This window comes from Phoca vitulina, unplaced genomic scaffold, assembly GCF_004348235.1.
Source record: "Phoca vitulina isolate PV1807 unplaced genomic scaffold, GSC_HSeal_1.0 scaffold4, whole genome shotgun sequence".
Taxonomy (NCBI): domain Eukaryota; kingdom Metazoa; phylum Chordata; class Mammalia; order Carnivora; family Phocidae; genus Phoca; species Phoca vitulina.
The window spans coordinates 55,710,788-55,735,733 of record NW_022589707.1 but is presented as its reverse complement, the minus strand read 5'-3'; the positions used below and the strand labels follow the sequence as shown (position 1 = coordinate 55,735,733).

The 24,946-nt window shown below is 33.9% G+C and overlaps 1 protein-coding gene across 9 annotated transcripts in view; it reads left to right on the top strand.

Moving 5' to 3' along the window:
- Positions 1-24,946, top strand: part of PHF14 (PHD finger protein 14) — a 235,529-nt gene that overhangs the window by 59,125 nt on the left and 151,458 nt on the right. For all 9 annotated transcript variants that reach the window (XM_032402038.1, XM_032402043.1, XM_032402039.1 and 6 more), the window contains 7 exons: positions 1,704-1,815; positions 5,044-5,181; positions 18,216-18,362; positions 19,013-19,283; positions 19,599-19,705; positions 20,831-20,926; positions 22,775-22,878. In XM_032402038.1, the coding sequence (XP_032257929.1) occupies positions 1,704-1,815; positions 5,044-5,181; positions 18,216-18,362; positions 19,013-19,283; positions 19,599-19,705; positions 20,831-20,926; positions 22,775-22,878 (975 nt within the window). The remainder of the gene's footprint in view (positions 1-1,703; positions 1,816-5,043; positions 5,182-18,215; positions 18,363-19,012; positions 19,284-19,598; positions 19,706-20,830; positions 20,927-22,774; positions 22,879-24,946) is intronic.

The following is a 24,946-nucleotide window of genomic DNA, read 5'->3' as shown; positions in this document are numbered from 1 at the left end:
TCTATTAAAATATGTGAGTTTAAAAGGATATATTAATAGTTTCCATGCTAGAATGACAATTTTGACTCTTCGTTTTTTGGTGGTTTTATGTGGTGCCTGATTTCTGTTTCATTTCCCCAGTCAACATCTGTCCTTATAGCTCTAAGCAAAATGGACGTTAACGTAGCAAAGATTGTTCCCTTTTGATTTCTCCATTTGTCTTAATTACAGAGTTCTAAAGTATGTACAATTAAACAAATGCACAAAAAATTATTTACAAAAGGTATTAAAAAGGAACAAAATTGTCTCAGCTGTTTGATATGCATTTTAATAAAGACCCAAGTTGACATCCTCACATCAGTGGTTGGGGAAATGATACACTTGTGTGCCAATCACACTGAAATGGCAGTTTAAATCTGTAGTACTTGCATGACTTGTACTAAAACATTTTCAGAAGGTCAGTATGAAGCAAGCAGCCAGCTGTTGGGTTTATCAAAGATAAACTCCTACAGAGTACAGTGGCATTTAATACACCAGTGGAGCATGAAAAAGCTGCGCAAATTAAATTGAGAAAGCAGCTGCTTGTTGAAGATGTGTATCTTTATATCGAACTCCACAGGATGCATTTGGGAGGTTGGATTAAAACATTTTATCAAGAAAATCTCAAAATCTTGGATTTTCTTCTCAATAAAAAAGATAATTTCTAAAGATTTGTGACTGTTTTCCCCAGTGCCTCTATAAAATGATTCTTAGTCTTACTCTTTTAAAATGTATAATGTGTCACAAAACACAACCATATAGCAGTCGTAGCCTCTCGAGCTGTGATAAGGCAGAATTTGTTGTTAATATAGTCACAAGGTTAAGAGAGATTTGCTGTCTCATTTTTACCTTCTTTCTTACAGAAGTGATATAGATCTGTTTAAATTTCGAAATCCGGTGATCCCATATATTGTGTGGTTGTATGTAAACAGAAAGGGTTCCTGATGCATTTCAAAAGTTTCAGCGCAGCTTTTAAAAAATGAAATTAGAATCAACTACCTTTTTTTAGTGTACTGAAACTTCGAGCATTCTTTATTTAGTGTTACGTATCACTCAGACTTAAAAAAATACATGTGGGACATGTAAGTTTTAGTACAAAGGTTGTATGGTGAACAGATGAGTGAAACAGGACTTCCTTATATTTTATAACTGTTCTGGACAGTCTTCGAGAATCAGTTTTAACCTGGGAAGAAAGAAAGGATGAACATTAAAAATTGTTTTAAAGTGTTCTGAAGGACTATTCCAACAGCTTTTAGAAAAAAGTAACAAGGAAGAATAATTTTACCTAATTACTGCAGGATTACTTCACAGTTCTTAAATTAGATCCTTACTTCTCAGAGTGCTTAAAGTAATGAATGTGAATACCTTTCCACGCATAAGAAAATGATGTTTTGTTTCATTTGAATAGTGGTTTTGTGCAAATATTTAAGAAAAACAAGTGAGTGCAAAATGCAGTGAACTGAAGTGACAGGCAATTATAGTTAACTTTCAGCTTTGGCTAAGTGCTAGAAAAGTGCTTATTGCAGTTGTGCTTATTCGATATTCTTCAGTTATGTGAGATTCTGAGATCTGACCATAGAATTCTTTCAGTAGTTATTTGAGATGGCACATATTTTATGTTTATTTTCCTTGTGGGCATTTTATGAAAGGGTTTGATGGCAAAATCATATTTTCTCTCCTTATAGATGGGTTCACATTGTTTGTGCCCTGTATGTTCCTGGAGTAGCCTTTGGAGATATTGACAAATTACGACCAGTAACACTAACAGAAATGAATTATTCCAAATATGGTGCCAAGGTGAGACAAAGTTTTCTTTATTGTCTAAAAGAGAAAAATTTTACTTGTTAGTTTGTATGGCTTTTTACTAATACCATATCATTGTTGAGTACAGAAATGCTTATTCTTATTATACTAATTTGTAGAGTAGTTAGCACTAAATCATCTATTATTGATAGTAATTTTCCCAGAAAGCCCATAATTTATAAATTCCTTCATGTATTCTTTAACTTGTGGGGTAAAATGATAATTGATTCTACTTACATTTCTGTGCCATTTAGCACACTCCCTAGCACATATGAATTCTCAGACTAGTTAGAACAAATACAAACCTAATTTCTGACTTTACTTTTGAAATGGAATTTACCAAAATTACGAAAAGAGTACAAGAAGCACCTATTATTTTACTTAGACTTCAAGGACTGTTTTTTGTTTTTTTTTAATGACTACAAAACCTGTCTAGCAACTGATTCTGAGCCTCAAGTTTATAAATTGGTTTTTATTGCTTGAGCTTTAGGATTATAAGTGATAGAAATACACTTATTAATTTAAATTTAGTTACATGATTACTACAGACATCCCTGTAATATTAGAATGAATTAGGCACTGATACATTCTCTTCCATTGCTGTCTTTTGGGAAATTGGGAAGGAAGACTCTTGAATAGCATTAGTAACACATTAAGGTGGGGTGGGAAGTTTACAGATTGTTGGAAAACTCCGATATTGAAAATTCAAGAATTTGACAGTTTCTGCTGTTATATCCAGAATATCCTCCTTAGGTTCTAACCACCATCTGCATCCCTCATGCTCCAGCCTCACTCCAAAACTCTTGTGCTTTAGTTTGGGTAATTTCTATTGAATTATCTGTAGCATCCCTCTCCAAAATTAGCTAAAGCCCCCAGGGAGAAAAACAGGCCCAAGCACCGAACTTACTTTCCTGGTCCTCAGGTAATTCTATACTATCTTTTTATCTCTCTGCCTTTAAGCAATAGTTTAAAAAAAATACTTTGTCCAGATTTTCTAGTTTCTAGCAGGATTAATACAAATTACCTAGTGTACCATTATTGGGAGTGAAAGGTACTGCTTTTTGATAACAGCTTCATAATTCATAAACACAGAGCCTAGAAGGGACTAACAAGTAATTTTCAGTAGGCACACAGTATTATCATAAATATAAATCTACAAGCAATGAAAAACACAGGAACCAGATATTACTTCATATATCTGAAACCAGCAGTGACCTCTGAACCGAAAAAGAGAATCATTAAATATGCAATTGTGAGCTGATTTTTCATTATCACCTGCTTTTGTTTTGAAGTATGATTAGGAAGTGGGGTAAAAAATTATGCATTCTCTAGCTCATCTGCAAAATCAGTGATGTGAATTATAACTGGGACAGCTCTTCTAGACCTGTCTATCCATTTACTAATCCTGGTTGCTTTCTTTCCTGTGTTCTCAGTTGCTTAGTTCCCTAGCATTTTAAATGATTCAAGCAATTGAGGAAGATTCTCTTTTTCTTGCTAGATTGTTTTATAGTCTTCACAGGACCTTATGGTCAGGAAATTATTTCTTGTATTCACTCTGAAATCTCTTGCTCAACTTCATCATATTACATTGAATTAGTTTGGGAACTATCCTAAACAATTTGGTTCTTTTTGCGCTATTGACATTCTTGAAATAATTTAATTTCTTCATTTCTCTCTCTCCCTTCCTCTTTTCTGTCTCATTCTTTCTCTCTCTTTTTGGTTTCATGTTTAGATTACTATTTGCTAGTATTTTATACCGTACGCCTTCTACTGTTACTGGAAAAAGACATTTAACCAAGCAGTAGAGTGTCAGGATTTGGGTATGTTTTCACATCTCTGCCCAGAGTCCTATTCTTGCTGTTTTCATTCATTGCTGATGTGACAGTTTGGTGCTGTCTACCTAGTAGATAGCCACTAACTGTTAACAGTGTTAAAATGACATTTTTAGTGTCTGTTGAATTTTTTTCTTTATGTTTCCCTTATATTTAATTTACTTAGAATATATTTACTATAAACAGTTCTTCTTTAATTGTCTCTTGGCAGTCTTTCACAATTTAGCAGGTTTTTCTTTAAGGAAGATTACTATCACTAGTTTATATTTTAAGACTAGATTTTTTTTTTTCTCTGTGGTTTAGATAGTGAAAAGGATAAAAAAATAAATTTAGAGGGATTGGGAGTAATTTCAATACTTTAAACTTCTAGTTTTACAGTTTTTTCCTTTGTATTCAGAAAGGATGTAGTTGGCTGTAATATCTTTGACAGCAAATTGTTTACTTAAGATTACTTTTAATTCTCCTAAAAGTATTTCTCTTTAATTTAATTTAATAGTATTTCTCTTAAATGTATTTTAAAAATACATGATTTCTTTGGCTGCAATGCCTAGATTTTTTGGTGAATTTTTTCTGGCTTCTTACTTATTTTCTTAAATTTTCCAAGCAGTATTATATTGTTCAAATCAGTATGGTTGAATGGTTAAGAGCATGGACTTTAAGCTAGATCACTGGTCTAAAATTTAAAAAATCAACAAGCTTAAAGCTTAAAGCTTAAACAACTTTAAGCTTCTGTGAATCTGGTTTGAATACTGACTTGACAGTTACTTTTTGTGTTATTTTGAGATTTCTTAGCCTGTCTTCCCCTCAATTTTCTCATGTGTAAAATGGAGATAATACCTCTTCCACATATTAGAGTGGAAGATTCCACAGTATGGTTGCATTATATTAATATATGTAGAGTGCTTAGAATAGTGCCTAGCACATAGTAAACCTTCAAATTATTATTATTATTACTGTCATCTATTATATCAGTGGAATTTTGGTTTATTAGAACTGTAGAGAGAATTAACTTTTTTATTCTTTTTTAAAGATTTTATTTATTTATTTATTTATTTGACACACAGAGAGAGAAGGAGAGAGCAAGCCCAAGCAGGGGGAGTGGCAGGCAGGGGAGAAGTAGGCTCCCTGCTGAGCAAGGAGCCCAATGTGGGGCTTGATCCCAGGACCTTGGGATCATGACCTGAGCCGAAGGCAGCCGCTTAACTGACTCAGCCACCCAGGGGCCCCTAGAATTAACTTTTTAATATAAACTCTTTTCTTGCCTATAATTATTGTTTCTATTAATATGCTACTGATTCACGATTTGTATTTTATGGATGCTTTGTATGAGAATGCAGTCTTGTTCTAGAGATATTTTTATTCTGAGAGTTTTCCTTTTATTCCATTGTAGGAGTGTAGCTTCTGTGAAGACCCTCGTTTTGCTAGAACTGGAGTTTGCATTAGCTGTGATGCAGGGATGTGCAGAGCCTATTTCCATGTGACCTGTGCCCAGAAGGAAGGTCTGCTTTCAGAGGCAGCAGCAGAAGAGGTAGGTTTATTTAAACTCATCGTTGGTGAATATGTTCATAAGATGTCTCATGACTGTAAATGTCCCACAACAGGTGTGCATTATAAAAGAAATTAACAAGCTTATTTTAAAAGTCTTTGCCTAGATCACTGGTCTAAAATTTAAAAAATCAACAGTGTATGAGTTTTTTCAGTTGCAAAGCTAGGTAGACATTTGGAAAACATGTTAAAAATTCTTAGAGTGAGATCTGACAGATAAAATGAAACATAATCCAGGTTGTTTTAAAGCATTAAAATGTCAGCATCTTGGATAACCTCACTCTGTTTCTGTAAATAAAATCATTACCTCTTCAGTATCTGTATTTCTATCTCTTTACAATTGTTTTTAATTTTATAATTTTCCTTCCAGGTTTATTGGCTTTAGATTAAGCAATCAGTTGTTTTCAAAATATGTTTTGGGGACTCCTTAATATTCTTTCAGGGGGTTTATGAGGTTAAAACTATCTTTGTAACAATATGAAAGTGGTATATACATTTTTTACTCTTAATTCTCTCATGAGTAATAGTGGATATTTTCAGAGATTATATAACACATAACAATATAACATATTGAATGTGGAAATAGTTTTGAGAATCCAGCTGTCTTCTTTTATGTGGGCTGTCTAGATGTTAAAGAGATTTGCGAAAATGTAAAACAGTGCCACTCTTCTCACTGAATTTGTATATAGTATTTTTTTATAAAAATATTATTTATCTTAACATGTAATGGGATTATTATTTTAAAATGAGTAAATATATTAAAATTTTATTATTTTAATTTCTAATATGGGGACTGTCTATAAATATAACTCACATAAGCTCTTGCGGGCTCTAATAATTTTTAAGACTTAAGGAGTCCTGAGACTTAAGTTTTGTTGTTTCTTTAAGTTCTTTATGTAGATAGGTATTTGAGTGTTTGCTTGGTAATTCTTACTGTCTATTCATGGTGGATCTGTGGTATATCTAAGTCTCTTGTGTTTCTTCTTTTACTGGCTAAATTTTTAGTGTCATATAAAAATATGTTTATTATATTGGGTCTTTATCTTATCCCATTTAATTCATAGACAGGAATCAAGTGAAAAAGATAATCTAATGAAAATTGGTTGAGTAGATTTAGAGTGATATTTTTTTTTTTAATAAATGAATTCTATCACAGTTATATGTTGGTACATGGTTTTGTACCAGTCTCTGATTCCTATGAATTGTACTTTGATTAACTGATGAAGGGTACTGTGTAAACACAACATTTTCACAGCTCTTAGGCAGACATAGAGGTATAATTAATTATATAATAGGGTTGTGTGGATTAGTTATGACTACAGCTCAGGATGGTGAGTGAAGTGCAGAGGGGCAATACAAGTAAGACTTAGAAGACTAGGTAATCCCAGGTGAATACTTAGATCACAGAATCTGTTAGGTTATTACTGTACCGTGGTAAACTTTGAGCTTTTGCAATCAGGAAGACTCCTTTGTAGCCTTTTCTTTTAGAACTCATTGGGAGCTTTACCTTTCATACTATGGTAGTTTGGGTTCCTATATATAGCACCATTCATTCACCATTTTTTTTTTGGGGGGGGGTTGACAGTAGGTAACGAAAATGTGTGAAGTTGGGGTTCCTGGGTGGCACAGTCAGTTAAGGCTCTGACTTGGTTTCAACTCAGGTCATGATCTCAGGATCATGAGATCAGAGGCCATGGCTCCACTCAGTGCAGAGCCTGCTAAAGTTTCTCTCTCCCTCTCCCTCTGCCCCCTTCCCTGTGTGCTTACGCAGGTGCCCATATATGTGCTCTAAAATAAATAAAATCTTTAAAAAAATAAAAAGAAAATGTGTGAAGGAGCCATATCCTGTTCCCTTTTTAAGTGTACTTTTTTTGGGGGGGGGAATGATTTAAAATATATTTGCATATGTTTCTGGTGTCTTGTTATAAACATTTATAGAATTGGAAATAAAGATTTCTAAACAATGTTTTAAAACCCAAGAGTTTTTATGAATCTATATCAGTGAGGTTTGCTCTTGGCAGTCATCATTCTGTTAAAAGAAGTTTTTGGCTACTTCTTATGGTTGTACTTCTATAAGATTCATGTAATATAATAGTATATTTAATTAAACAAATTTTAAATTAAAACAGATCTATTTTTTGTAGGCATATCTTCTGTTTCAATTTTATATGACATTCTAGAAAGCTTCTTTTTCCCCTTTTTTAAAGACTTGTTTGTTAAGTGGGATTTCTTCTTTTTTTATCTTTTTTTAAGGTTTTATTTATTTATTTGACAAAGAGACAGCGAGAGAGGGAACACAAGCAAGGGGTATGGGAGAGGGAGAAGCAGGCTTCCCGCTGAGCAGGGAGCCCGATGGAGGGCTCGATCCCAGAACCTCATGACCTGAGCCAAAGGCAGACGCTTAACGACTGAACCACTCAGGCGCCCCAAGTGGGATTTCTTCTTAGTGGCTGTTTTATATAGGCAGTAAAAGAAAGGTTGAAAAAGAATTAGTACCTCAGTTTTATCCAGTAACATCATATACCTTACCATATTCTAATGATTTTTTATAGCCTTCTGACAGTACTTTATCTCATTGGTGAGGATCCATTTGAAGTTTCTATTGTTTCTGATCTACTTTGTGAAAATTCCAGATTATTTAGAATATTCAAACCATGTTATGATACAACACATTTATTATTAAAACTGAGCAGTAGTACAGGTTCAATTATGCTGACTGAAATTTATGTGATTATGTTTCACACCATTTAGTTAGCCTTAAGGTTACTTACATTTCATGTAAAACATATGGTAGTTTCTTCTGTGATAAAGTATGATTTGCCACATTCCGTTATCATGTAGAAAATTCTCTTTGAAACAATATAAGATTATAGATTTTATTGATTCTTTTTTTCCCATAACCTTTGACTTAATGGACTGAAATCATTCATGGATTAATGTCAAGAGCTCAAATTAGATCTTTAGCTATTGAACTGATGCCTTAATATTGCTGGGAAAACCAGGATTGGTAGGAATGGGCTCTTGGTTGATCAAATAATTTTTCATGAATTCATCAAGTTACATTGCTTAAAACTAGACATTTTATATGAGATCTTCAGCAATACCTTTATGTGGCTGTTAGGCATTTGGTAACTTACATTTTTATTTTAAAAAGTATTTAGTGTTTATATATATATATATATATATATATAAATATAGTAAGGCTATAATCATTTTTTACAATTACAATTTTTATTTTAAAAAGTACTTACTATATAAATATAGTAAGGCTACATTTTTATTTTAAAAAGTATTTAGTGTTTATATATATATATATAAATATAGTAAGGCTATTTAGTGTTTATATATATATATATATATATATATATATATATATATATATAGTAAGGCTGTATCTTTAGAATATGTCTAGAATATGTCTGCTTCTTAACAAATTCATTGCTGCTATCCTAGTCTCAGTAATCCTTTGTCACCTGGATTAATAACATCCTAACTCTTTCCCTGCTTTTCTTTGCCTTTTTAAGGACAGAGGGTGGCAGTTTTTTTTTTCTCTGAAGAGCCAGATAGTAAATATTTTAGGCTTTTTGGGCCTATTGTTTGTGTCACAACTATTTAACTTTGCCATTGATTGTGAAAACTGTCTTAGACAATATGTAAATGAATAGCTATGGCTGTGTTCAAATAAAACTATTTCCAAAACAAGGTGGGCCCACATTGGACTCTCGAGTCATAGTCTACCAATCCTTTTCTAGAGAACAGAGGACCTTTTCAGTAACAACTAATACTGTCCCATTAAGATATAAGTCAGATCTGGTCACTCATCTGCTCAAAACCCCTTCAGTGGCTTTCCGTTGGATTCACACTAGAGGCCAGTTTTGTTTTTTTTTTTTTTACAATGATTATAAAGCTCTGTGTGATCTGGGTTCACATTACCTTTCTGACCTCATCACTTCCCCTCATTAAATCTCCCTGGCCTTTTCCTTGCTTCTGTAATGAATGTGTTGGGTAAGCTCCTACTCTGGGCCTCTGTACCTGTTTCTTTGCATGGGCTGCCCTTCCCTCACGTATGCCCTCATGGCTCATTCCCTCACTTTTTTTTAAATCTTCACTCCATGTCTCCTTCTCACTGTGGACTTTCCTGGTCACCCTGTCTAACGTTGTAACACTTTCCCTCCATGATACTTTCTAATCCCCTTTCCTGCTATTTCCGCCCCCCCATCTTTTTAATACCTAACCACTGTCTAATATATTGATCTTTATTTATCTTGTTTATTGTCTCTCACCTTTATTAGAACATGGATTTATGAGGAGAGGGTTTTTTTGTTTTCTCTTTATTTTTCACTGTGTCTTCAGTCATTAGAATACCAGTTGAGGGAGCGGTCCTTTCTATCAGTCAGCTTTTGTTTGATCAGCTCTTTAGCATTATTGGCTTTTTTGGGTAAGATTTTATTAAAAAAATAATTCTAGGGTAAAATTAGTTTTCAAATCATCATTTTGTGTTGTATTTTGCACATTTCCTTTCCCATTTATTTGTTTTGATTTCCTATTTATATAAAGGCATTGCCTGGGGGTATACCTTTGGCATACTTTTTTGTGGTATTGGAATAACTGTTTATTCATACATGTGTCTCTTTGTCTCTTTGGTTTACATGAGATGATGTTTCCTGCCATCCCAGCTCAGGGAACTGTTAAAGCACATGTTAGCAGATAGATCACTTTCACTTTGTTACTTTTCTAAGGTAATCTTATTTAAACCTTTATTTGAAGTTTAACTGTAAGAAGTATGATTTATTTGGGGTATATGCAGAAGTATCAGTTCCTCTAAATAGTCTATATAAGCTTTATTATTAGACACAAACCTGGACAAAATTATTTTGATCCTTATGATTATTCCTTTTGCTGATACATGCTTTTTACATTTTGATGTTACATTTTTTATTGTTAAATGTTGTCTTACTGATTTTTTTCTTTTGTATTAACCTGGGAATATTGATGAGCCAATTTTTTAGTACATAGTGTTCTTTTTCTTAGTTCTTAATACTAGGTATAATTGCGAGTTTGCTTATGAACTTATTTGGGTTTTTTTGTTGTGATTTTGTTTGTTTTTATCTTTTGACCCCCTTCACCCCATTTCTCTTCTCCCCTCTCTTCCTCTGGCAACCACTGGTTTGTTCTCTCTATGAGCTTGTTCTTTTCTGTGTGTGTGTGTGTTTTGGTTCGTTTGTTTAAAGATTCTACACTTAAGAGGGATCATACAGTATTTGTCTTTCTGTCTTATTTGACTTATCATGATGCCTTTGAGTCTATCCATATTGTCGCAAATGGCAAATTTCATTTTTTATGATTGTATAACATATATCACAATTTCTTTATCCATTCATCCATTGTTGGACACTTAGGTTCCCATATCTTGTTTATTGTAAATAATGCTGCAGTGAACATGAGGTTGTATATATCTTTTTGAGTTAGTGTTTTCATTTGCTTTGCATAAATACCCAGAAGTGGAATTGCTGGATAAATGGTAGTTCTACTTTTAATTTTTTGAGGAACCTCCATACTATTTTCTATAGTGGCTGTACCAATTTACATTCCCAACAGTGCACAGAAGTTCCCTTTTCTCCACATCCTCACCAGCACTTGTTATTTCTTATCTTTTTGATAGTAGCCATTCCAACAGATTGAGGTGATAGGTCGTGTGGTTTTGATTTGCATTTTCCTGGTGATTAATGATGCTGTGTGTCTTCCATATACTGGTTGGCCATCTGTATATTTTCTTTGGAAAAATATTCGTATATTCTGCCCATTTTTTAATCAGATTGTTTGAATTTTGTTTTGTTTTGCTGTTGATTTATATGAGCTGTTTACGTATTTTGGATATTAGCCCCTTATCAGATACATGATTCACAAATATCTTCTCCCATTCGGTAGATTCTTTTTCATTTTGTTCATGGTTTCCTTTGTTGTGCAGTCTTTTTAGTATAATGTAGTCCCACTATTTATTTTGCTTTTGTTGCTTTTGCTTTTCCTGTCAGATTAGAAAAAAATCACCAAAACCTTTGTCAGGCAGTTTTCTGCCTATTTTTTTTTTTTTCTAATTTTATGGTTTCAAGTCTTATGTTCAAGTCTTTAATCCATTGTGTAAGATAGTGATCAGGTTTCATTCCTTTGTGTGTGGCTATCCAGTTTTCACATCATTTACTGAAGAGACTGTCCTTTCCCATTGTATATTCTTGGCTCCTTTGTTATAAACTAATTGACCATACGTGCATGGGCTTATTTCTGGGCTCTTTATTCTTTTTTTTTTTTTTTTTAAGATTTTATTTATTTATTTGTCACAGAGAGAGCACAAGTAGGCAGAGCAGTGGGCAGAGGGAGAGGGAGAAGCAGGCTCTCCGCTGAGCAGGGAGCCTGATGTGGGGCTATATCCCAGGGCCCTGGGATCATGACCTGAACCAAAGGCAGACGCTTAACCGACTGAGCCACCCAGGCACCTCTGGGCTCTTTATTCTGTTCCATTGATCTGTATGTCTGTTTTTATGTCAATCTGTTACTAGTTTTAATTACTATAGCTTTGTAATACAGTTTAAAATCAGGATACATGATGCCTCCAGCTTTGTGTTAGCTTATTAACTGGTTTGGGTTTTATCTTATAAATATAATGAATTATGTATTAACTCCTTTAATTTTCTGGAAATTTCAGAGCCACATTTGTAGTCTAATACCAATATGCATGGGGCCTTTAAGATATGTTTTGGCTGTTCATCTTCTTGATGTTGCATCTTACCTAGGCTTTTAGCAGCAAGTAATAGAACATTTACCTGCAGTGGCCTAATAGTAATGTATTAACTATCTCATATGACAGGAGGTATAAACATAAGTAGTTCTGGGGTTTTTTTAGTGGCTTAATAATCCAGTCTCTTTTATCCTTCTATCCCATCAACATCTTTATGGTTTCCTTTTTTGTTGTTGTTGTTAAGCTTGTTGGTCTCAATATTTGTTGGAATGATCCTAAGCACTTCATTTTAGAATTCAAAAGAAGAGAACAAAGGTTCTCTTCTTATTAAAAATGAAAAATTTTCTCATATTTTCACTCCAGTAGATTTTCCCATTATCTTATGTCAAATAGTTGACAGAAAATAGAACTAAGCAAGCATTTGTGGAATATGAATATATAGTCCTTATTGAATTCATGTTCTAAAACCCAGTTATGTGAAGAGGTGACCTATGTATTACTTAGCAGTGAAATGTATATTCAAAAGTAACTTTGTAGCACTCAGTGAAGTCAGTCAATCATGATTGAGGGCCTATGCATATGTGCAAGACAGTAAGCTAGGTACTGGGGTGGAGAAGTCTGTCAGGGAGCATGCAAATAGCTTTAAGGCACAGTATTCACCTACGTGGGGGATAAACAATAAACACAGTGAAATGTTAAACAACCATACAGGATGATATTAAAAGATGTCACAAGTGTCTAGTATGGACAAGAAGTAATATAAATACAGAAAGCAATTTCCCAAGCGCTGTGAATTGTGCAAGACTGTTGAATCTCAGATCTGTACCTCTGAAACAAATAATGCAATATATGTTAAGAAAGAAAAAAAGAAGAAGAAGAATGTAGCAGGAGGGGAAGAATGAAGGGGGGGAAATCGGAGGGGGAGAAGAACCATGAGAGACAATGGACTCTGAAAAACAAACTGAGGGTTCTAGAGGGGAGGGGGTTGGGAGGATGGGTTAGCCTGGTGATGGGTATTGAGGAGGGCACGTTCTGCATGGAGCACTGGGTGTTATGCACAAACAATGAATCATGGAACACTACATCAAAAACTAATGATGTAATGTATGGGGATTAACATAACAATAAAAAAATAAAATAAAAAATTTAAAAAAAAAAAGAAAACACTTAAAAAAAAATTTCCCTGGAAGAATCAGAAACTTCTATTTTTTTTTTTTAATCTTATCTATCAGGACTTACTGTTTTTTTTTTTTTTACCTTATCTATATTTTACATTTAGCTATTTAAGGATTACAAATTAATGTGTTTTATTCTCATTTATTCAGTATATTTGTTCAGCAGATATATTGACCTACTGGTATTAGGCATTGTTACAGACCCTATACAGATGGCATTGAAGAAAACAGACAAAACATATGTTCTTTAAGGTGGCTTACATTTGAGTGGCAGGTGGGGAGAGGACAGCAAAAAAAAAAACAAAAAAAAACAACAACATTGTGATAAGTACTGTGAAAAAATACAAAGCAAGGCAAAGTATTTAGAGAGTAAGGGAGGTAGGGTAATGCTGGTGAGATTTTATGAAAATATGTAAGGAAGGTGGTAGGGAACATATATTTATTTGAGAGGAGAGCATTACAGGCAGAGGGAACAGAATGTGCAGAGACTGAGATAGGAACATGCTTTGTTTGAGGACCAATAAGGAGACTGGTGAGGCCGGTACAGAGTTAGGGACTAGGGTTGGTAAGAGGGAAGGAAGGCGGTCATAGAATATCATGTAGGACTTGGAAGAACATGGGAAGGACTTTGGAGTTTTTTTTTTTTAATGGTAGCAGGGTTTTTTTGTTTTTGTTTTTATTTATTATTTATTAGAGAGCATGAGCAGGGCGGAGGGGCAGAGGGAGAGGGAGAAGCAGATTCCCTACTGAGTAGGGAGCCCGACGTGGGACTCGATCCCAGAACCACCTGAGCCAAAGGCAGATGTTTAACTGACTGAGCCACCCAGGTGCCCAGGACTTCGGATTTTTACTGTGAGATGGAAAGCCCTAAGAGTTTTTCATAGAGTACATGTGAACCAACTAATGTCTAAAAGGACCACCAATTGTGCTGAGACCATAGGAGGGAAGGGTGAAAGTGGTTGGTAGTAGTCATGAAAACTTGGGAGTGGAATAGAATTAAAGATAGCTAATATGGACAGGCCTTTAGAATTTTCCTTTAAAGAGGAGTTTAGAAGTTGAACAGCATATGGGAGCCCAAAGAAGATCTTTAAAGCTTTAAAAAAGATAATTACAGTATGTTTTGTATGCTGTATACTCAAATATGCTGAAGGGAGTGATCCAGTAGAGAGAAAAAATGCAGGAGAGAAGTTGAATTGCTAGAGGAAAGAAAGTTAATCTTAAACAAGAACAATGGTCAGTTTATCCATAGTAACAGAAGATCAGGCAGAGGATATGGATATGGGTGCAGATACATTGATGTATGTGGTGATTGGAGGATATGGAAGTTGTCATTTTGTTGCTTTTTTCCTCGCTTCCCAACCCTCTCCAGTGAAAAAAGAAACAAGGTCAGCATCTGCAAGTCAGGAATAAGGAGGAGCTATTAAAGATCTAGGGGAGAGATGAAGTTATTCAATAGTTATCTATGAAAATGGAGAATAAATTAATTTGAGAATGTGTTCAGCTGCTCAGGTACAAGTGCAAAGTACGGGGGAGAGTTGGAGTTACCTGTGCTTCAGGTTTTGTTAAGTGAAACTAGATGAGGACAAGAAAGAGTCACTGCTCCATGCAAAAGAGTAATTAACTGATGGAATAGTCAGGTAAAGCGGGCAATCATTTGATGTGCATGGGCTGTAGGCAGTCAGGAGGTAGAAAGTCAGTACATTGAAGATCCAAATGTGTTAGAAACTTGGGTCTCAGATGGAGTGACCAGGACAGATAAAAGGTGATGCTCAGAGAATGATATTTTAGGCATTAAATTTTGGAGAGAATGCAGAATGTAGTTACAGTCATGGCAATTAGGCGGTTGAGGTGTGGTAGACAAGAGCATTGATGGTGTTATAACTGGAAGACAAATACGCTCCTAACTTATTGTAGTATTTACACTTTTCTGGTTTCAATACATACTTCAGTTTTATTATCAAGATACCAATAAAGCATCTTTTACTTTCTTAAAAATACACTGTTTTTAAACTTAAGGAGCTTTGTTAAAAAAAAAATTTTTTTTTAAAGATTTTAGACCAAATCATGCAATCCAGAGGCCCACAGACTAAATTTGACCTGTGGATAGATTTTGTTTGATGGGAGGTGTTATAAAATCTTGAGTATGAATGCTTTTATAAGTGGGACATTCCAGTTTGCCACAAGCCCTACAGTTCTCATATCCTCATTATTTTCCCCTTTCCCCCCAACATCATTTACTTTTGTCTTATAATTTTATAGCTTCTTTCAAGCCTCCTTTACTCATTTATGTTTATTGGTACTGTTTCTCAAAGCATTCTCATTTAAAACCTTTGCCTTAGACTTAACTGAATCAGAATCTCCCAGAGTTGGGCTTCACTCATCTCTATTTAGAGAGCTCCTTAAGTGCATCTAATCAGTCAGGTAGTGGTTAAAAAAGAGATCTTACTTATTAGCCACAGATCTTGGGTCAGCAACTTAACCTCTCTCATTTTCAGTTTTCTATCCATAAAATTGATACTAAAATAATAACTTATCTCAAGTGGTAGTGATACAGAATAAATGAGATAGTATGTTAAAAGGCACCTGTGTCTGGCACATAGTAGACATTCAGATAAATGTTTTTATCTTTCCCTTTTCCATTGGGAAACTTTCTTGAAAGTTCCATTTCTCTAAGCAGTTTGAAAGGATATTCCAAGTTAACCAATACATTAATCAGGACACTATTTCAACTGGTTTAAAAAACCCAAATAATTAGTGGTTTAAAGAACGAAGAAGTTGAATTAGCTCTAATACAAGATTCTAGACTGATTTGATATTCAGGGGAGTCTGGTTCTAGGGATTAGGTGCTTTTATTGTCGTCTCATCTTCCTTTAGTCTGTTTTACTTTCTTACACGTCAGAGATGGTTTATCTCTACTTTGGGTTCCACCCATTGGAAGGAGGAAAGAGAAGATTAAGAGTAGGCAGTTCCCTTTCAAGGGCATAGTCTGGAATTTTCACCCCTCTCATTTTCCAGAACTTACCACATGCCCATATCTAAATGCAAGGAGGCTGAAGCAGAGAGTTTCTGGCAGGGTAACCATTTACTCAGTAAAAACTCAGAGGGTTCTATTAAGGGGAAGATGGGGAGAATAGATAGTGGAAGACAGTGATTTCTGTCATAGTTACTTGCTTGGTATATCTGTTCATTCTCTGAGCAACATTAATTCCTTGGTCATTCTGGCCTTAGAATTAGGTTTATTGTCCTCCAATCCCAAATTAATTAATTTAAAAAATTACCTGGGTTACTTGTTCCTTTTCAGCTATCTTTTAGACCAGAGATGACTGGTCTTTTTCCTAATTCGGTGTCTTGGCCCTAAGGTTTAATTCACCTATGTAAGCATGAATCCTACTTCTGATAACTCAGTTTCAACCTTACCTACTTTAAAACAATAAAATACTTCTCTAGATCTGGCCATTTTGGCTGAGGTTCAATATAATCTTTATTTTCATTTATCATCATCTGTCACCAAGATTTAGAACATTTCATGAGAAAGCAGCTGTGTGCGTATGTGTGTGTGTGTTAACAATCTCCTACCTACCTTTTTGTTTCTTTACTTTTATAACTATACGAAGTAGTTATTATTAAATCTATTTTACAAATAAGTTAAGAGACCCAGAGATGTGTAGCAACTTGTTTGAAGCTGTAAAACCCATAAATTTTGGAGCTGACCGAAGATTTGCAGGCTTTTGTGTTTCCAAATTCTGTGATGTTATCCACAGTGCTATATTGTGACATCTGTGGATATCACACTACAGAATTAAATCATGTACTTTTTTTTATTTTAAGGATACCTTGGGCGCCTGGGTGGCTCAGTTGGTTAAGCGAGTGCCTTCGGCTCAGGTCATGATCCTGGAGTCCCGGGATCGAGTCCCGCATCGGGCTCCCTGCTCAGCGGGGAGTCTGCTTCTCCCTCTGACCCTCCCCCCTCTCATGTGCTCTCTCTCTCCTCTCATCCTCTCTCAAATAAATAAATAAAATCTTTAAAAAAAAAAAAAAAGGATACCTTAAATTTATTGTTGTTGTTGTTATTATTATTATTATTATGTCCCTTTCTGTTCTTTTTCATTTGCTGCTTTTTTAGTGTCATCATTTCTCTTTGGGTTGTAAAACCCCACCTTACTCTAAGACACCCTTTTAACATAACTTATATAAAAACTATATGGAGAGCTTATCTGTATTTCTCCTCCTTAGGACAGATCTAAAGAATGAACTCGCTGTTATTTTGTTGGCAGTTACAATGCAGTTTACATGTTTTGGCTATTTACAAATTATTTTTTTGATAGAGTAAATTTCTTTTCTTTTTTCTCTTCTCTTCTCTTCTTTTCTTTTTACTTTTCCCTCCCTCCTTTCCTTCCTTCCTTCCTTCCTTCCTTCCTTCCTTCTTTCCTTCCTTCCTTCCTTCCTTCCTTCCTTTCCTACCTTCCTACCTTCCTACCTACCTACCTACCTACCTATCTACCTACCTACCCTACTCCTTATGAATAAAAAGAGTAACCCATTAGGTTAGTATCATGAGAGATGGGTGTGAGAGACCTCTGTTTTCCATTTGAGGTTTTACAGTTATATAAAGAGTTAATGGTGATACTTAACGTGTTCAGTTGTCCTGGGTGGAATATGTCTATGCGTTCATTGCTAGCCAGTTAAAAATGCTCCACTTATCTGTTTTGGCTAGTCTTGTATTTTCTGGATATATTGTCTTATAATATTAATCTGTGTATGCATAACTTTAATATTTAATAATGGCCTCTACCTAAGATTATTAAAATCCTATTTGTTTTAAACAGTGATTATTTTTTAGGTACACAAGGTACAATACATAAGATTTGATTTCTCTACAAGGCCCTTTAAAGAAAAAAGTGGTTGTTAATTTGAGGTTGATATACAAGATTAAGTTTCAAAAGTAGCAATTTTTATCATTATGGGTAAAAATTACTTTTGTAATTTATTTTAGAAATATCAACACTGTAGGAGATTCTTCAAAAAGGAAATATTATCTCTTGTGTTAGGTTGTTTATGACCCTTTGTAGTAAAAATGTTCACTCCCCCCCCTTCTGTTTTTTGGTATAGGATATAGCAGATCCATTTTTTGCTTATTGTAAGCAGCATGCAGATAGGTTAGACAGAAAATGGAAGAGAAAAAACTACTTGGCTCTACAATCCTATTGTAAAATGTCTTTGCAAGAGAGGGAGAAGCAACTGTCACCGGAAGCACAGGTATGGGATTCATGCCAAAAGTCATGTTTTTTCTTTCAAGGTTATGCATTTCAGATCTTGTGTGTGTGTGTGCTAATGACATGTGAAGTAAAGTTATGAAATGTTAGTTACCTAGGAAGTGGATTGTAATTAAGGTAAATGGTGAGTGTAGTTTGTAGCTGAGGAGTATCCCTCATCTAGTCAACAGAGCAGCCTTTTATGAAGCATATTTCCAAATACATTGAAAAATGTGGCTTAGAGGAAATTATTGTCAGTGCAATATATTGGACGTATCTTTTTTTCAGTCTATTCCATTGTTTGTTTATGTAAAGGATCTGATCAGTTTGCCCGTCTTTTAAAATGTATTTCTAGGTAAATTAAGATGAATTTATAGAGACTTGGAGTTACTGAGAAGAGAAATTTCAGTTTAATCAAATTAGTTTCTGACAACTCTGATCACAGATTAGGACATAGAATAGTAACTAGGAGTAGACCTACTTTATTGTAACTCAAGAATAATATAGTATATCTTAATAACTGTGGATAGATATAACTTGCCTTGATATAGGAAATTCTGGTTATCTTTACTTTCTCTAAGCATGCAAGTAGAAATCATAGGGAATATGTTACATTTTAATATCTTTTAAAATTTGTATGCATTTCTTTTATAGGCAAGGATCAATGCCCGGCTTCAGCAGTATCGTGCCAAAGCAGAACTAGCTCGATCTACCAGACCCCAGGCCTGGGTTCCAAGGGAAAAATTGCCCAGACCACTCACTAGCAGTGCTTCAGCCATTCGTAAGCTGATGCGGAAAGCAGAGCTAATGGGGATCAGTACAGATATCTTTCCAGTGGACAATTCAGATACTAGTTCTAGTGTGGATGGAAGGAGAAAGCATAAGCAACCTGCTCTCACTGCTGATTTTGTGAATTATTACTTTGGTCAGTATAGACACTAATATATGCACATTGTCAATGAGAACAATTTGCTATTGAAAATATTTGTTATACTGTCAATTTTTAGAAATTTATTAGCCATGCTAAATATATTAAGGAAAAATCATGTTTATTTTCCTAGTAAGTTGTGGGTTGTTATAAAAATGCTGAGTTCCTGTATTTGTGAATAGGGTTAAAAGTGTTGTAAACAATGTAAGATTATCCATGTGATCATCTTTATGGCTAGCTTCTTCCTTTGTGTGTTTTGTAAATCAGCTTTTATTTTCTACTAAAGTAAAATTGGATATTTAATTTAAATAGAGAGAAATATGCGCATGATTCAAATTCAGGAAAATATGGCTGAACAAAAGAATATAAAGGATAAATTAGAGAATGAACAGGAAAAGCTCCATGTGGAATATAATAAGGTAAGTTGGTTACAAAACAACATAATATCATAGACCTATGGATGATGTCATTTGTTACTTTAGAGATTTTCTATTTATGTCTCATTTTGAAATTCTTATGAAGTGTTTAGGCCCTTCTCTACACTTCCTATTCTTACTGTCTTCATTATCATTCATAAAACTAAGTACTTTCTATGTGCTAGGTACAATTTGGGCATGTTACATATATTAACTCATACAATTTTCACTTCAGTTTTATAATGTGAGCTATAATTATGGCTCCCATTTTTAGAGGCAAAAACTGAATCTAAGGAGGTGAAGTTACTTGCCCAGACTCAACGTAGGTAGTCAAGTCATAGAGTTGGGGTTTGAGGCCAGTCTGACTCCATTCCTTGTTCCTAACTAGTGTACTATAGAACTTCTCTAAGTTTGTAGAAAACTTAGAAACTTGCTTTAAATTACTGTTTTTATCTTGAATTATTTTGCAATGTTACTTTTGATTTAAGAAAAATACCTCCCAATTTAAATTTCCATTCTGCATCTTCATTGTAATGATGATGGAGATCAAAACAAATACCCTATAAAAGCAAGGTGTGGCTAAAATGTTAGGTAATAAGTAACACGAGCATATAAGGCCGATACTGACTTATTGTTAGATAACATTTTAAGTGATAAAAAATTAGTAAGAGGTACGTTTCCAATATCAGCCACACTGTAGTGAAAGAAAAGAGTACTGGGATTATATTCAGAAGACCTGGGGATTCTTGCTAGTTCTATGATCTTGGTCAAGTCACAGAAACCCTATGATCCTTAGTTTTGTCATTGAGAAAATGGTTGAAATGCATCTTTAAAAACTCAAGGATTAATTAGCAGAATGTGTTTGAAGTTATGTAGAAAACTATAATGGAATGATAAATATAGATATCATCAGTAAAAATGCTAACATGAAACAAAATGCTTATATCTTATTGGTGCTGCTTATTCAATAACTGGATAGCCTCCTCTCAGGGTATCATGACAAAATATGTTAAAAATATGGACTATCAATACAGATACTCTTGGACATTTGTTGATAAATTATTTAAATTTTCCCATGTTTTACTATGTATTTTAATGGTTGACTGATTTGGATTATTTACATTGTAGCTCTGTGAATCTTTAGAAGAACTACAGAACCTGAATGGAAAACTTCGAAGCGAAGGGCAAGGAATTTGGGCCTTACTAGGCAGAATCACAGGGCAGGTTAGTTTCTTTCCAATTGCTATCTCCTATTCTTACTCTCTATATTATTTTCAAAGATCAGATTTCTGATACAATTTTCCTAACTGAAAAATTCTGTTTGATTAGGGGCAACTAATCCTCTGGGGTAATGATAATGCCTGAAATACATCTTGAGCATTGAAAACTGCCTACTGAGAACCTGTAGCCTAATTTGGTTGTTTTAACAGCTCTCTTGTTTGCAAAATTTTTTCATTGGTTCTAACTGATCTGTCATTTGTGATGAAACTAAGATTTGAAGCATGAATTACTCCTATCAAATAATTCTAATCTCTAATTTAGCAGTTAGATTCCTTGCCACATTTTTTTTTCTATCCTCTTCTTCTGTTATATTTAGTTTTCTTTTTTTTTAGATGTAAAATTTAAAAAGCAAACTAGAGAGATTCGTTTTTGTGTTGATTTGGTTTTGAGCTGTGTAAGAGATGGGTTTTGAAACTTTAATGTTAAAGTGTAGTTTTTCACCTTCAGTAGATATCACTGTGGTAATGACAAAAATTACTTTATCCTTGAGCATTTTTACCCGGTTAAAGTTCTTGGTGTTGAAAAGAAGAATCATTGCCAAATAGATTTTTTTGTTTGTTTTTTTTTTTTTTTTTTTTTTTTTTTTTAGTACTGTGTATATAACACATAAATTAAAAATTCATTCGAATAATTTCAGTTATATTTTAGAGGATGATGGAGACTCATTGTGGTCCTTTTACAATGAAAGTAGTCTTATTTGTGAAGGAGGCTTATCAAAGAAGAGAGATTTTTCATTGTACTTATTTCGGAGGTTTACGTAGGGTCAAATTTATCATACAATTCGTGTAGACTTAGTAGTTTAGAAAGTAATACATACTGAAATGTATTGTGCTATGCTAGCTTTGAAGATGCTTTTTTTGTGAACAGGATGTATGTGGCTTATATTATAATGAATAACGTAATTTAAGAAGTGAGAATGAGCAGTCACCTATGAAGAGTTGGCCTTTCTTCCTATTGATAGGTTGTTGATGGATTTTTGGAAGATTATGGTGTTTTATATTTAGAGAAGTTAATGTTGAGTACAAGACTATTATTAGTTTATTTGCCAAGCTAGCATTATCTTTTGGATTGATTTGCAAGATCGTCTCGTAAGAATCTCCTACTTAGTGTAAAAAATTATCTACCATAAAAGGGTGTTTTCATTTATTACATGACTTTTTAACAAAAGTTCACACATTTCCTTGTGCAAATGTAAAATACACAGAAGTAGAAATCATTTGTACCACTTGCATGACACTTTTTTCCAGTTGGTTGAACAGATGCCGGCCCACCGGGCCACTGAGAAATGACTTTGATAGATGGTTGCTGTCTCAGAAGCCAGCATACTACAGATTAGTAGAAAACCAAAAAGAATCTCATTCACTTTATGGAGAGTTTGGTCCAATAAGATAATTTTTCTAATTAACCTATGGAGCACCAGTGTAGCTGGGATGTTGAGGAAAATAAACTGCTTCAATATTCGTTTTGTCAAGTGTATTGTGTGTGTTTTTTTTTAAGCTCTTAAATGCTTGTCCTTGTCTTTCACTTTTTAAAGCCAAAGTAGAAGTTTAATTTTCATAATATTTTAGTGTTCCACTGAAAATTGATGAAAGTATGTAAATATAGGTTTCTAATGGAAGTAACTATGAGACAGAAACTCATTTTAATTCTTTTTGCTGGTATAATAGCTGGTAAAACATTTCTCCTTCACAATTCTAGCATATTTAGTTGACTTGAGTGGCAAATAGAGGAGAATGTTGCTTTATATTTTTTCTTTAAAACAAAATAAACTGCATTTGTTCAAATCAATAGAAGTTGAACATACCGGCAATTTTGCGAGCACCCAAGGAGAGAAAACCAAGTAAAAAAGAAGGAGGCACACAAAAGACATCTATTCTTCCTGCAGTACTTTATAGGCAAGTAATAAAATGATAACAGATTAATATTGTGTTTTTTTAAACTCAAACTTTTAATAACAAGATGCTTCAAATATTTGTGAATGAATTATGTCCATACTAGAATTTATGTTAAATGCATTTGAAATTCATTTTGTGAATATCTTCATCAAAGGTGCTTTTTAGGTTGAATGACAGAAGAGATTTTTGCTCCTCTTTTAATGATAAGTGACTTATATCCTTTAAATAGGTGGAGATGTATGTCCATAAGTTCCATGGAAATGAACAGTCAGTCCTCTTTGGGGAATTGGAAAGTGACTTTAAATAATGTAGATGGTTATTTTCTTAAATAATTAAAATGATATATAAATGTGCATTTATATTTTATTTTACTTTAATGAGTTTTAGATCTTTTCATGTGTTTTTAGGTAGTGATAGGTATCATAGACAGTGAATTACTGTCTTTGTACAGTGGTGGATAATGAAGGTAAGTTCTAGATTTGAATCTGTTTTTTTCTGTGCTCAGATGTAATTTATTTACAGAAGTGTTTTTGTTTTTTACTTTTTTGTCTCAATAGTTTATAGTGGTCACCATTTATAGTAATTTTACATAGCCAAGACTTCTTTCCATATATGAATAGGTTAGGATCTTACTTTTTTAATGTAACTGATCATATTAAGTGGGGAAAGTTATATACACATACAAATGTATATATTCACATACATACCTATATATATTTATGTAAATATATAGATATTCTCCCCACAACTTCTTCCTTTCTCAGAAATAGCAGGAATAACAACAATATCAATCTCCATAATTACTTTCCATTCTTGGCTGGAGGCTCCCTCCGTAGGTAATAGCAAATGACTTCCTTGAAATGTAGGAAAAGCCTACTAGTGTTTTAGTGTGCAATATGAAGACTAGCACATTCTCAGTCTAGCTTTTCTAAACGAAGTTGGTTCGTTTGGAACCATCACACATATCACAGTGCTTCTGACCTATCACTACAGGTCATTTGTTTCAGAATGTATTTTAGGTGATTTTCCTTTTTTACTCTGAGCAACATTGAGACCAAGTACTAGTTGTAGTTGCATTTATATGATCTTTTTTTTTTCTAGGATAACTTAAAAATTCAAATATCATTGTTGTTTCTGTACATGGATGGATGGCTCTTATAGATTCTCAGCTTTTCCTTCACTCTTTATGTTCCCAATACAAAAAAGACCCTGGATTTTCAGGTCGAGGTGCTTGTGCTCTAGGAGTAAAGTTGCCTTTTTTCACAAGAGAAGTTGGATTCCTTGAAAACAAACAAAAATCAAAGTAACAGTAACACCAATAGTAAAACGCCCCATTCTTTGCAATAAATACCAATTGGTAGGGGCACCTGGATGGCTCAGTCGTTAAGTGTCTGCCTTTGGCTCAGGTCATGATTCCAGGGTCCTGGGATCGAGCCCCGCATTGGGCTCCCCACTCACTGGGAAGCCTGCTTCTCCCTCTCCCACTCCCCCCTGCTTGTGTTCCCTCTCTCGCTGTGTCTCTCTCTGTCAAATAAATAAATAAAATCTTTAAAAAAAAAAAAAAAACGGTATATTTTTAAGACTTAAAGTCAGATTTCGAAAAGTCTTATTTATAAATTTAGCTTATTTTTATGTTCCAAGACTCTTTGAAATGTTTGTAATTAATGGTAGAAAATAAACTGAATTTTGTTTGTAAATTAACTTCTTTTATAGTTTTAGAGTAGTAGAAAATTGGAAAAATTTTTTGTTCAGTAGTTACTTTTCTAGAGAAAAATTAAGCTAATATTAAATGAGTTTTAAGTGATAATTAAAATTAAGATAGTGATGATGTTGAGAATACTATCTTATAGATGCCTTTCTCTGAAAAGTTTGACTCTAGAGCAATATTTATATTAGATCCAGCTATTTTTCAACAGTCTCAAAAATATTTAGAACTAATAAGAATTGATGTTATAAAAAAGCATGTGTTATGAAAAGATAATTGATTTTAACAGAAATTTTAAGTTAATCAAGGTGAGATTTTGAAATTTAAAAAATATGCTATGAATAGCTGTTTCACTAAGATAAT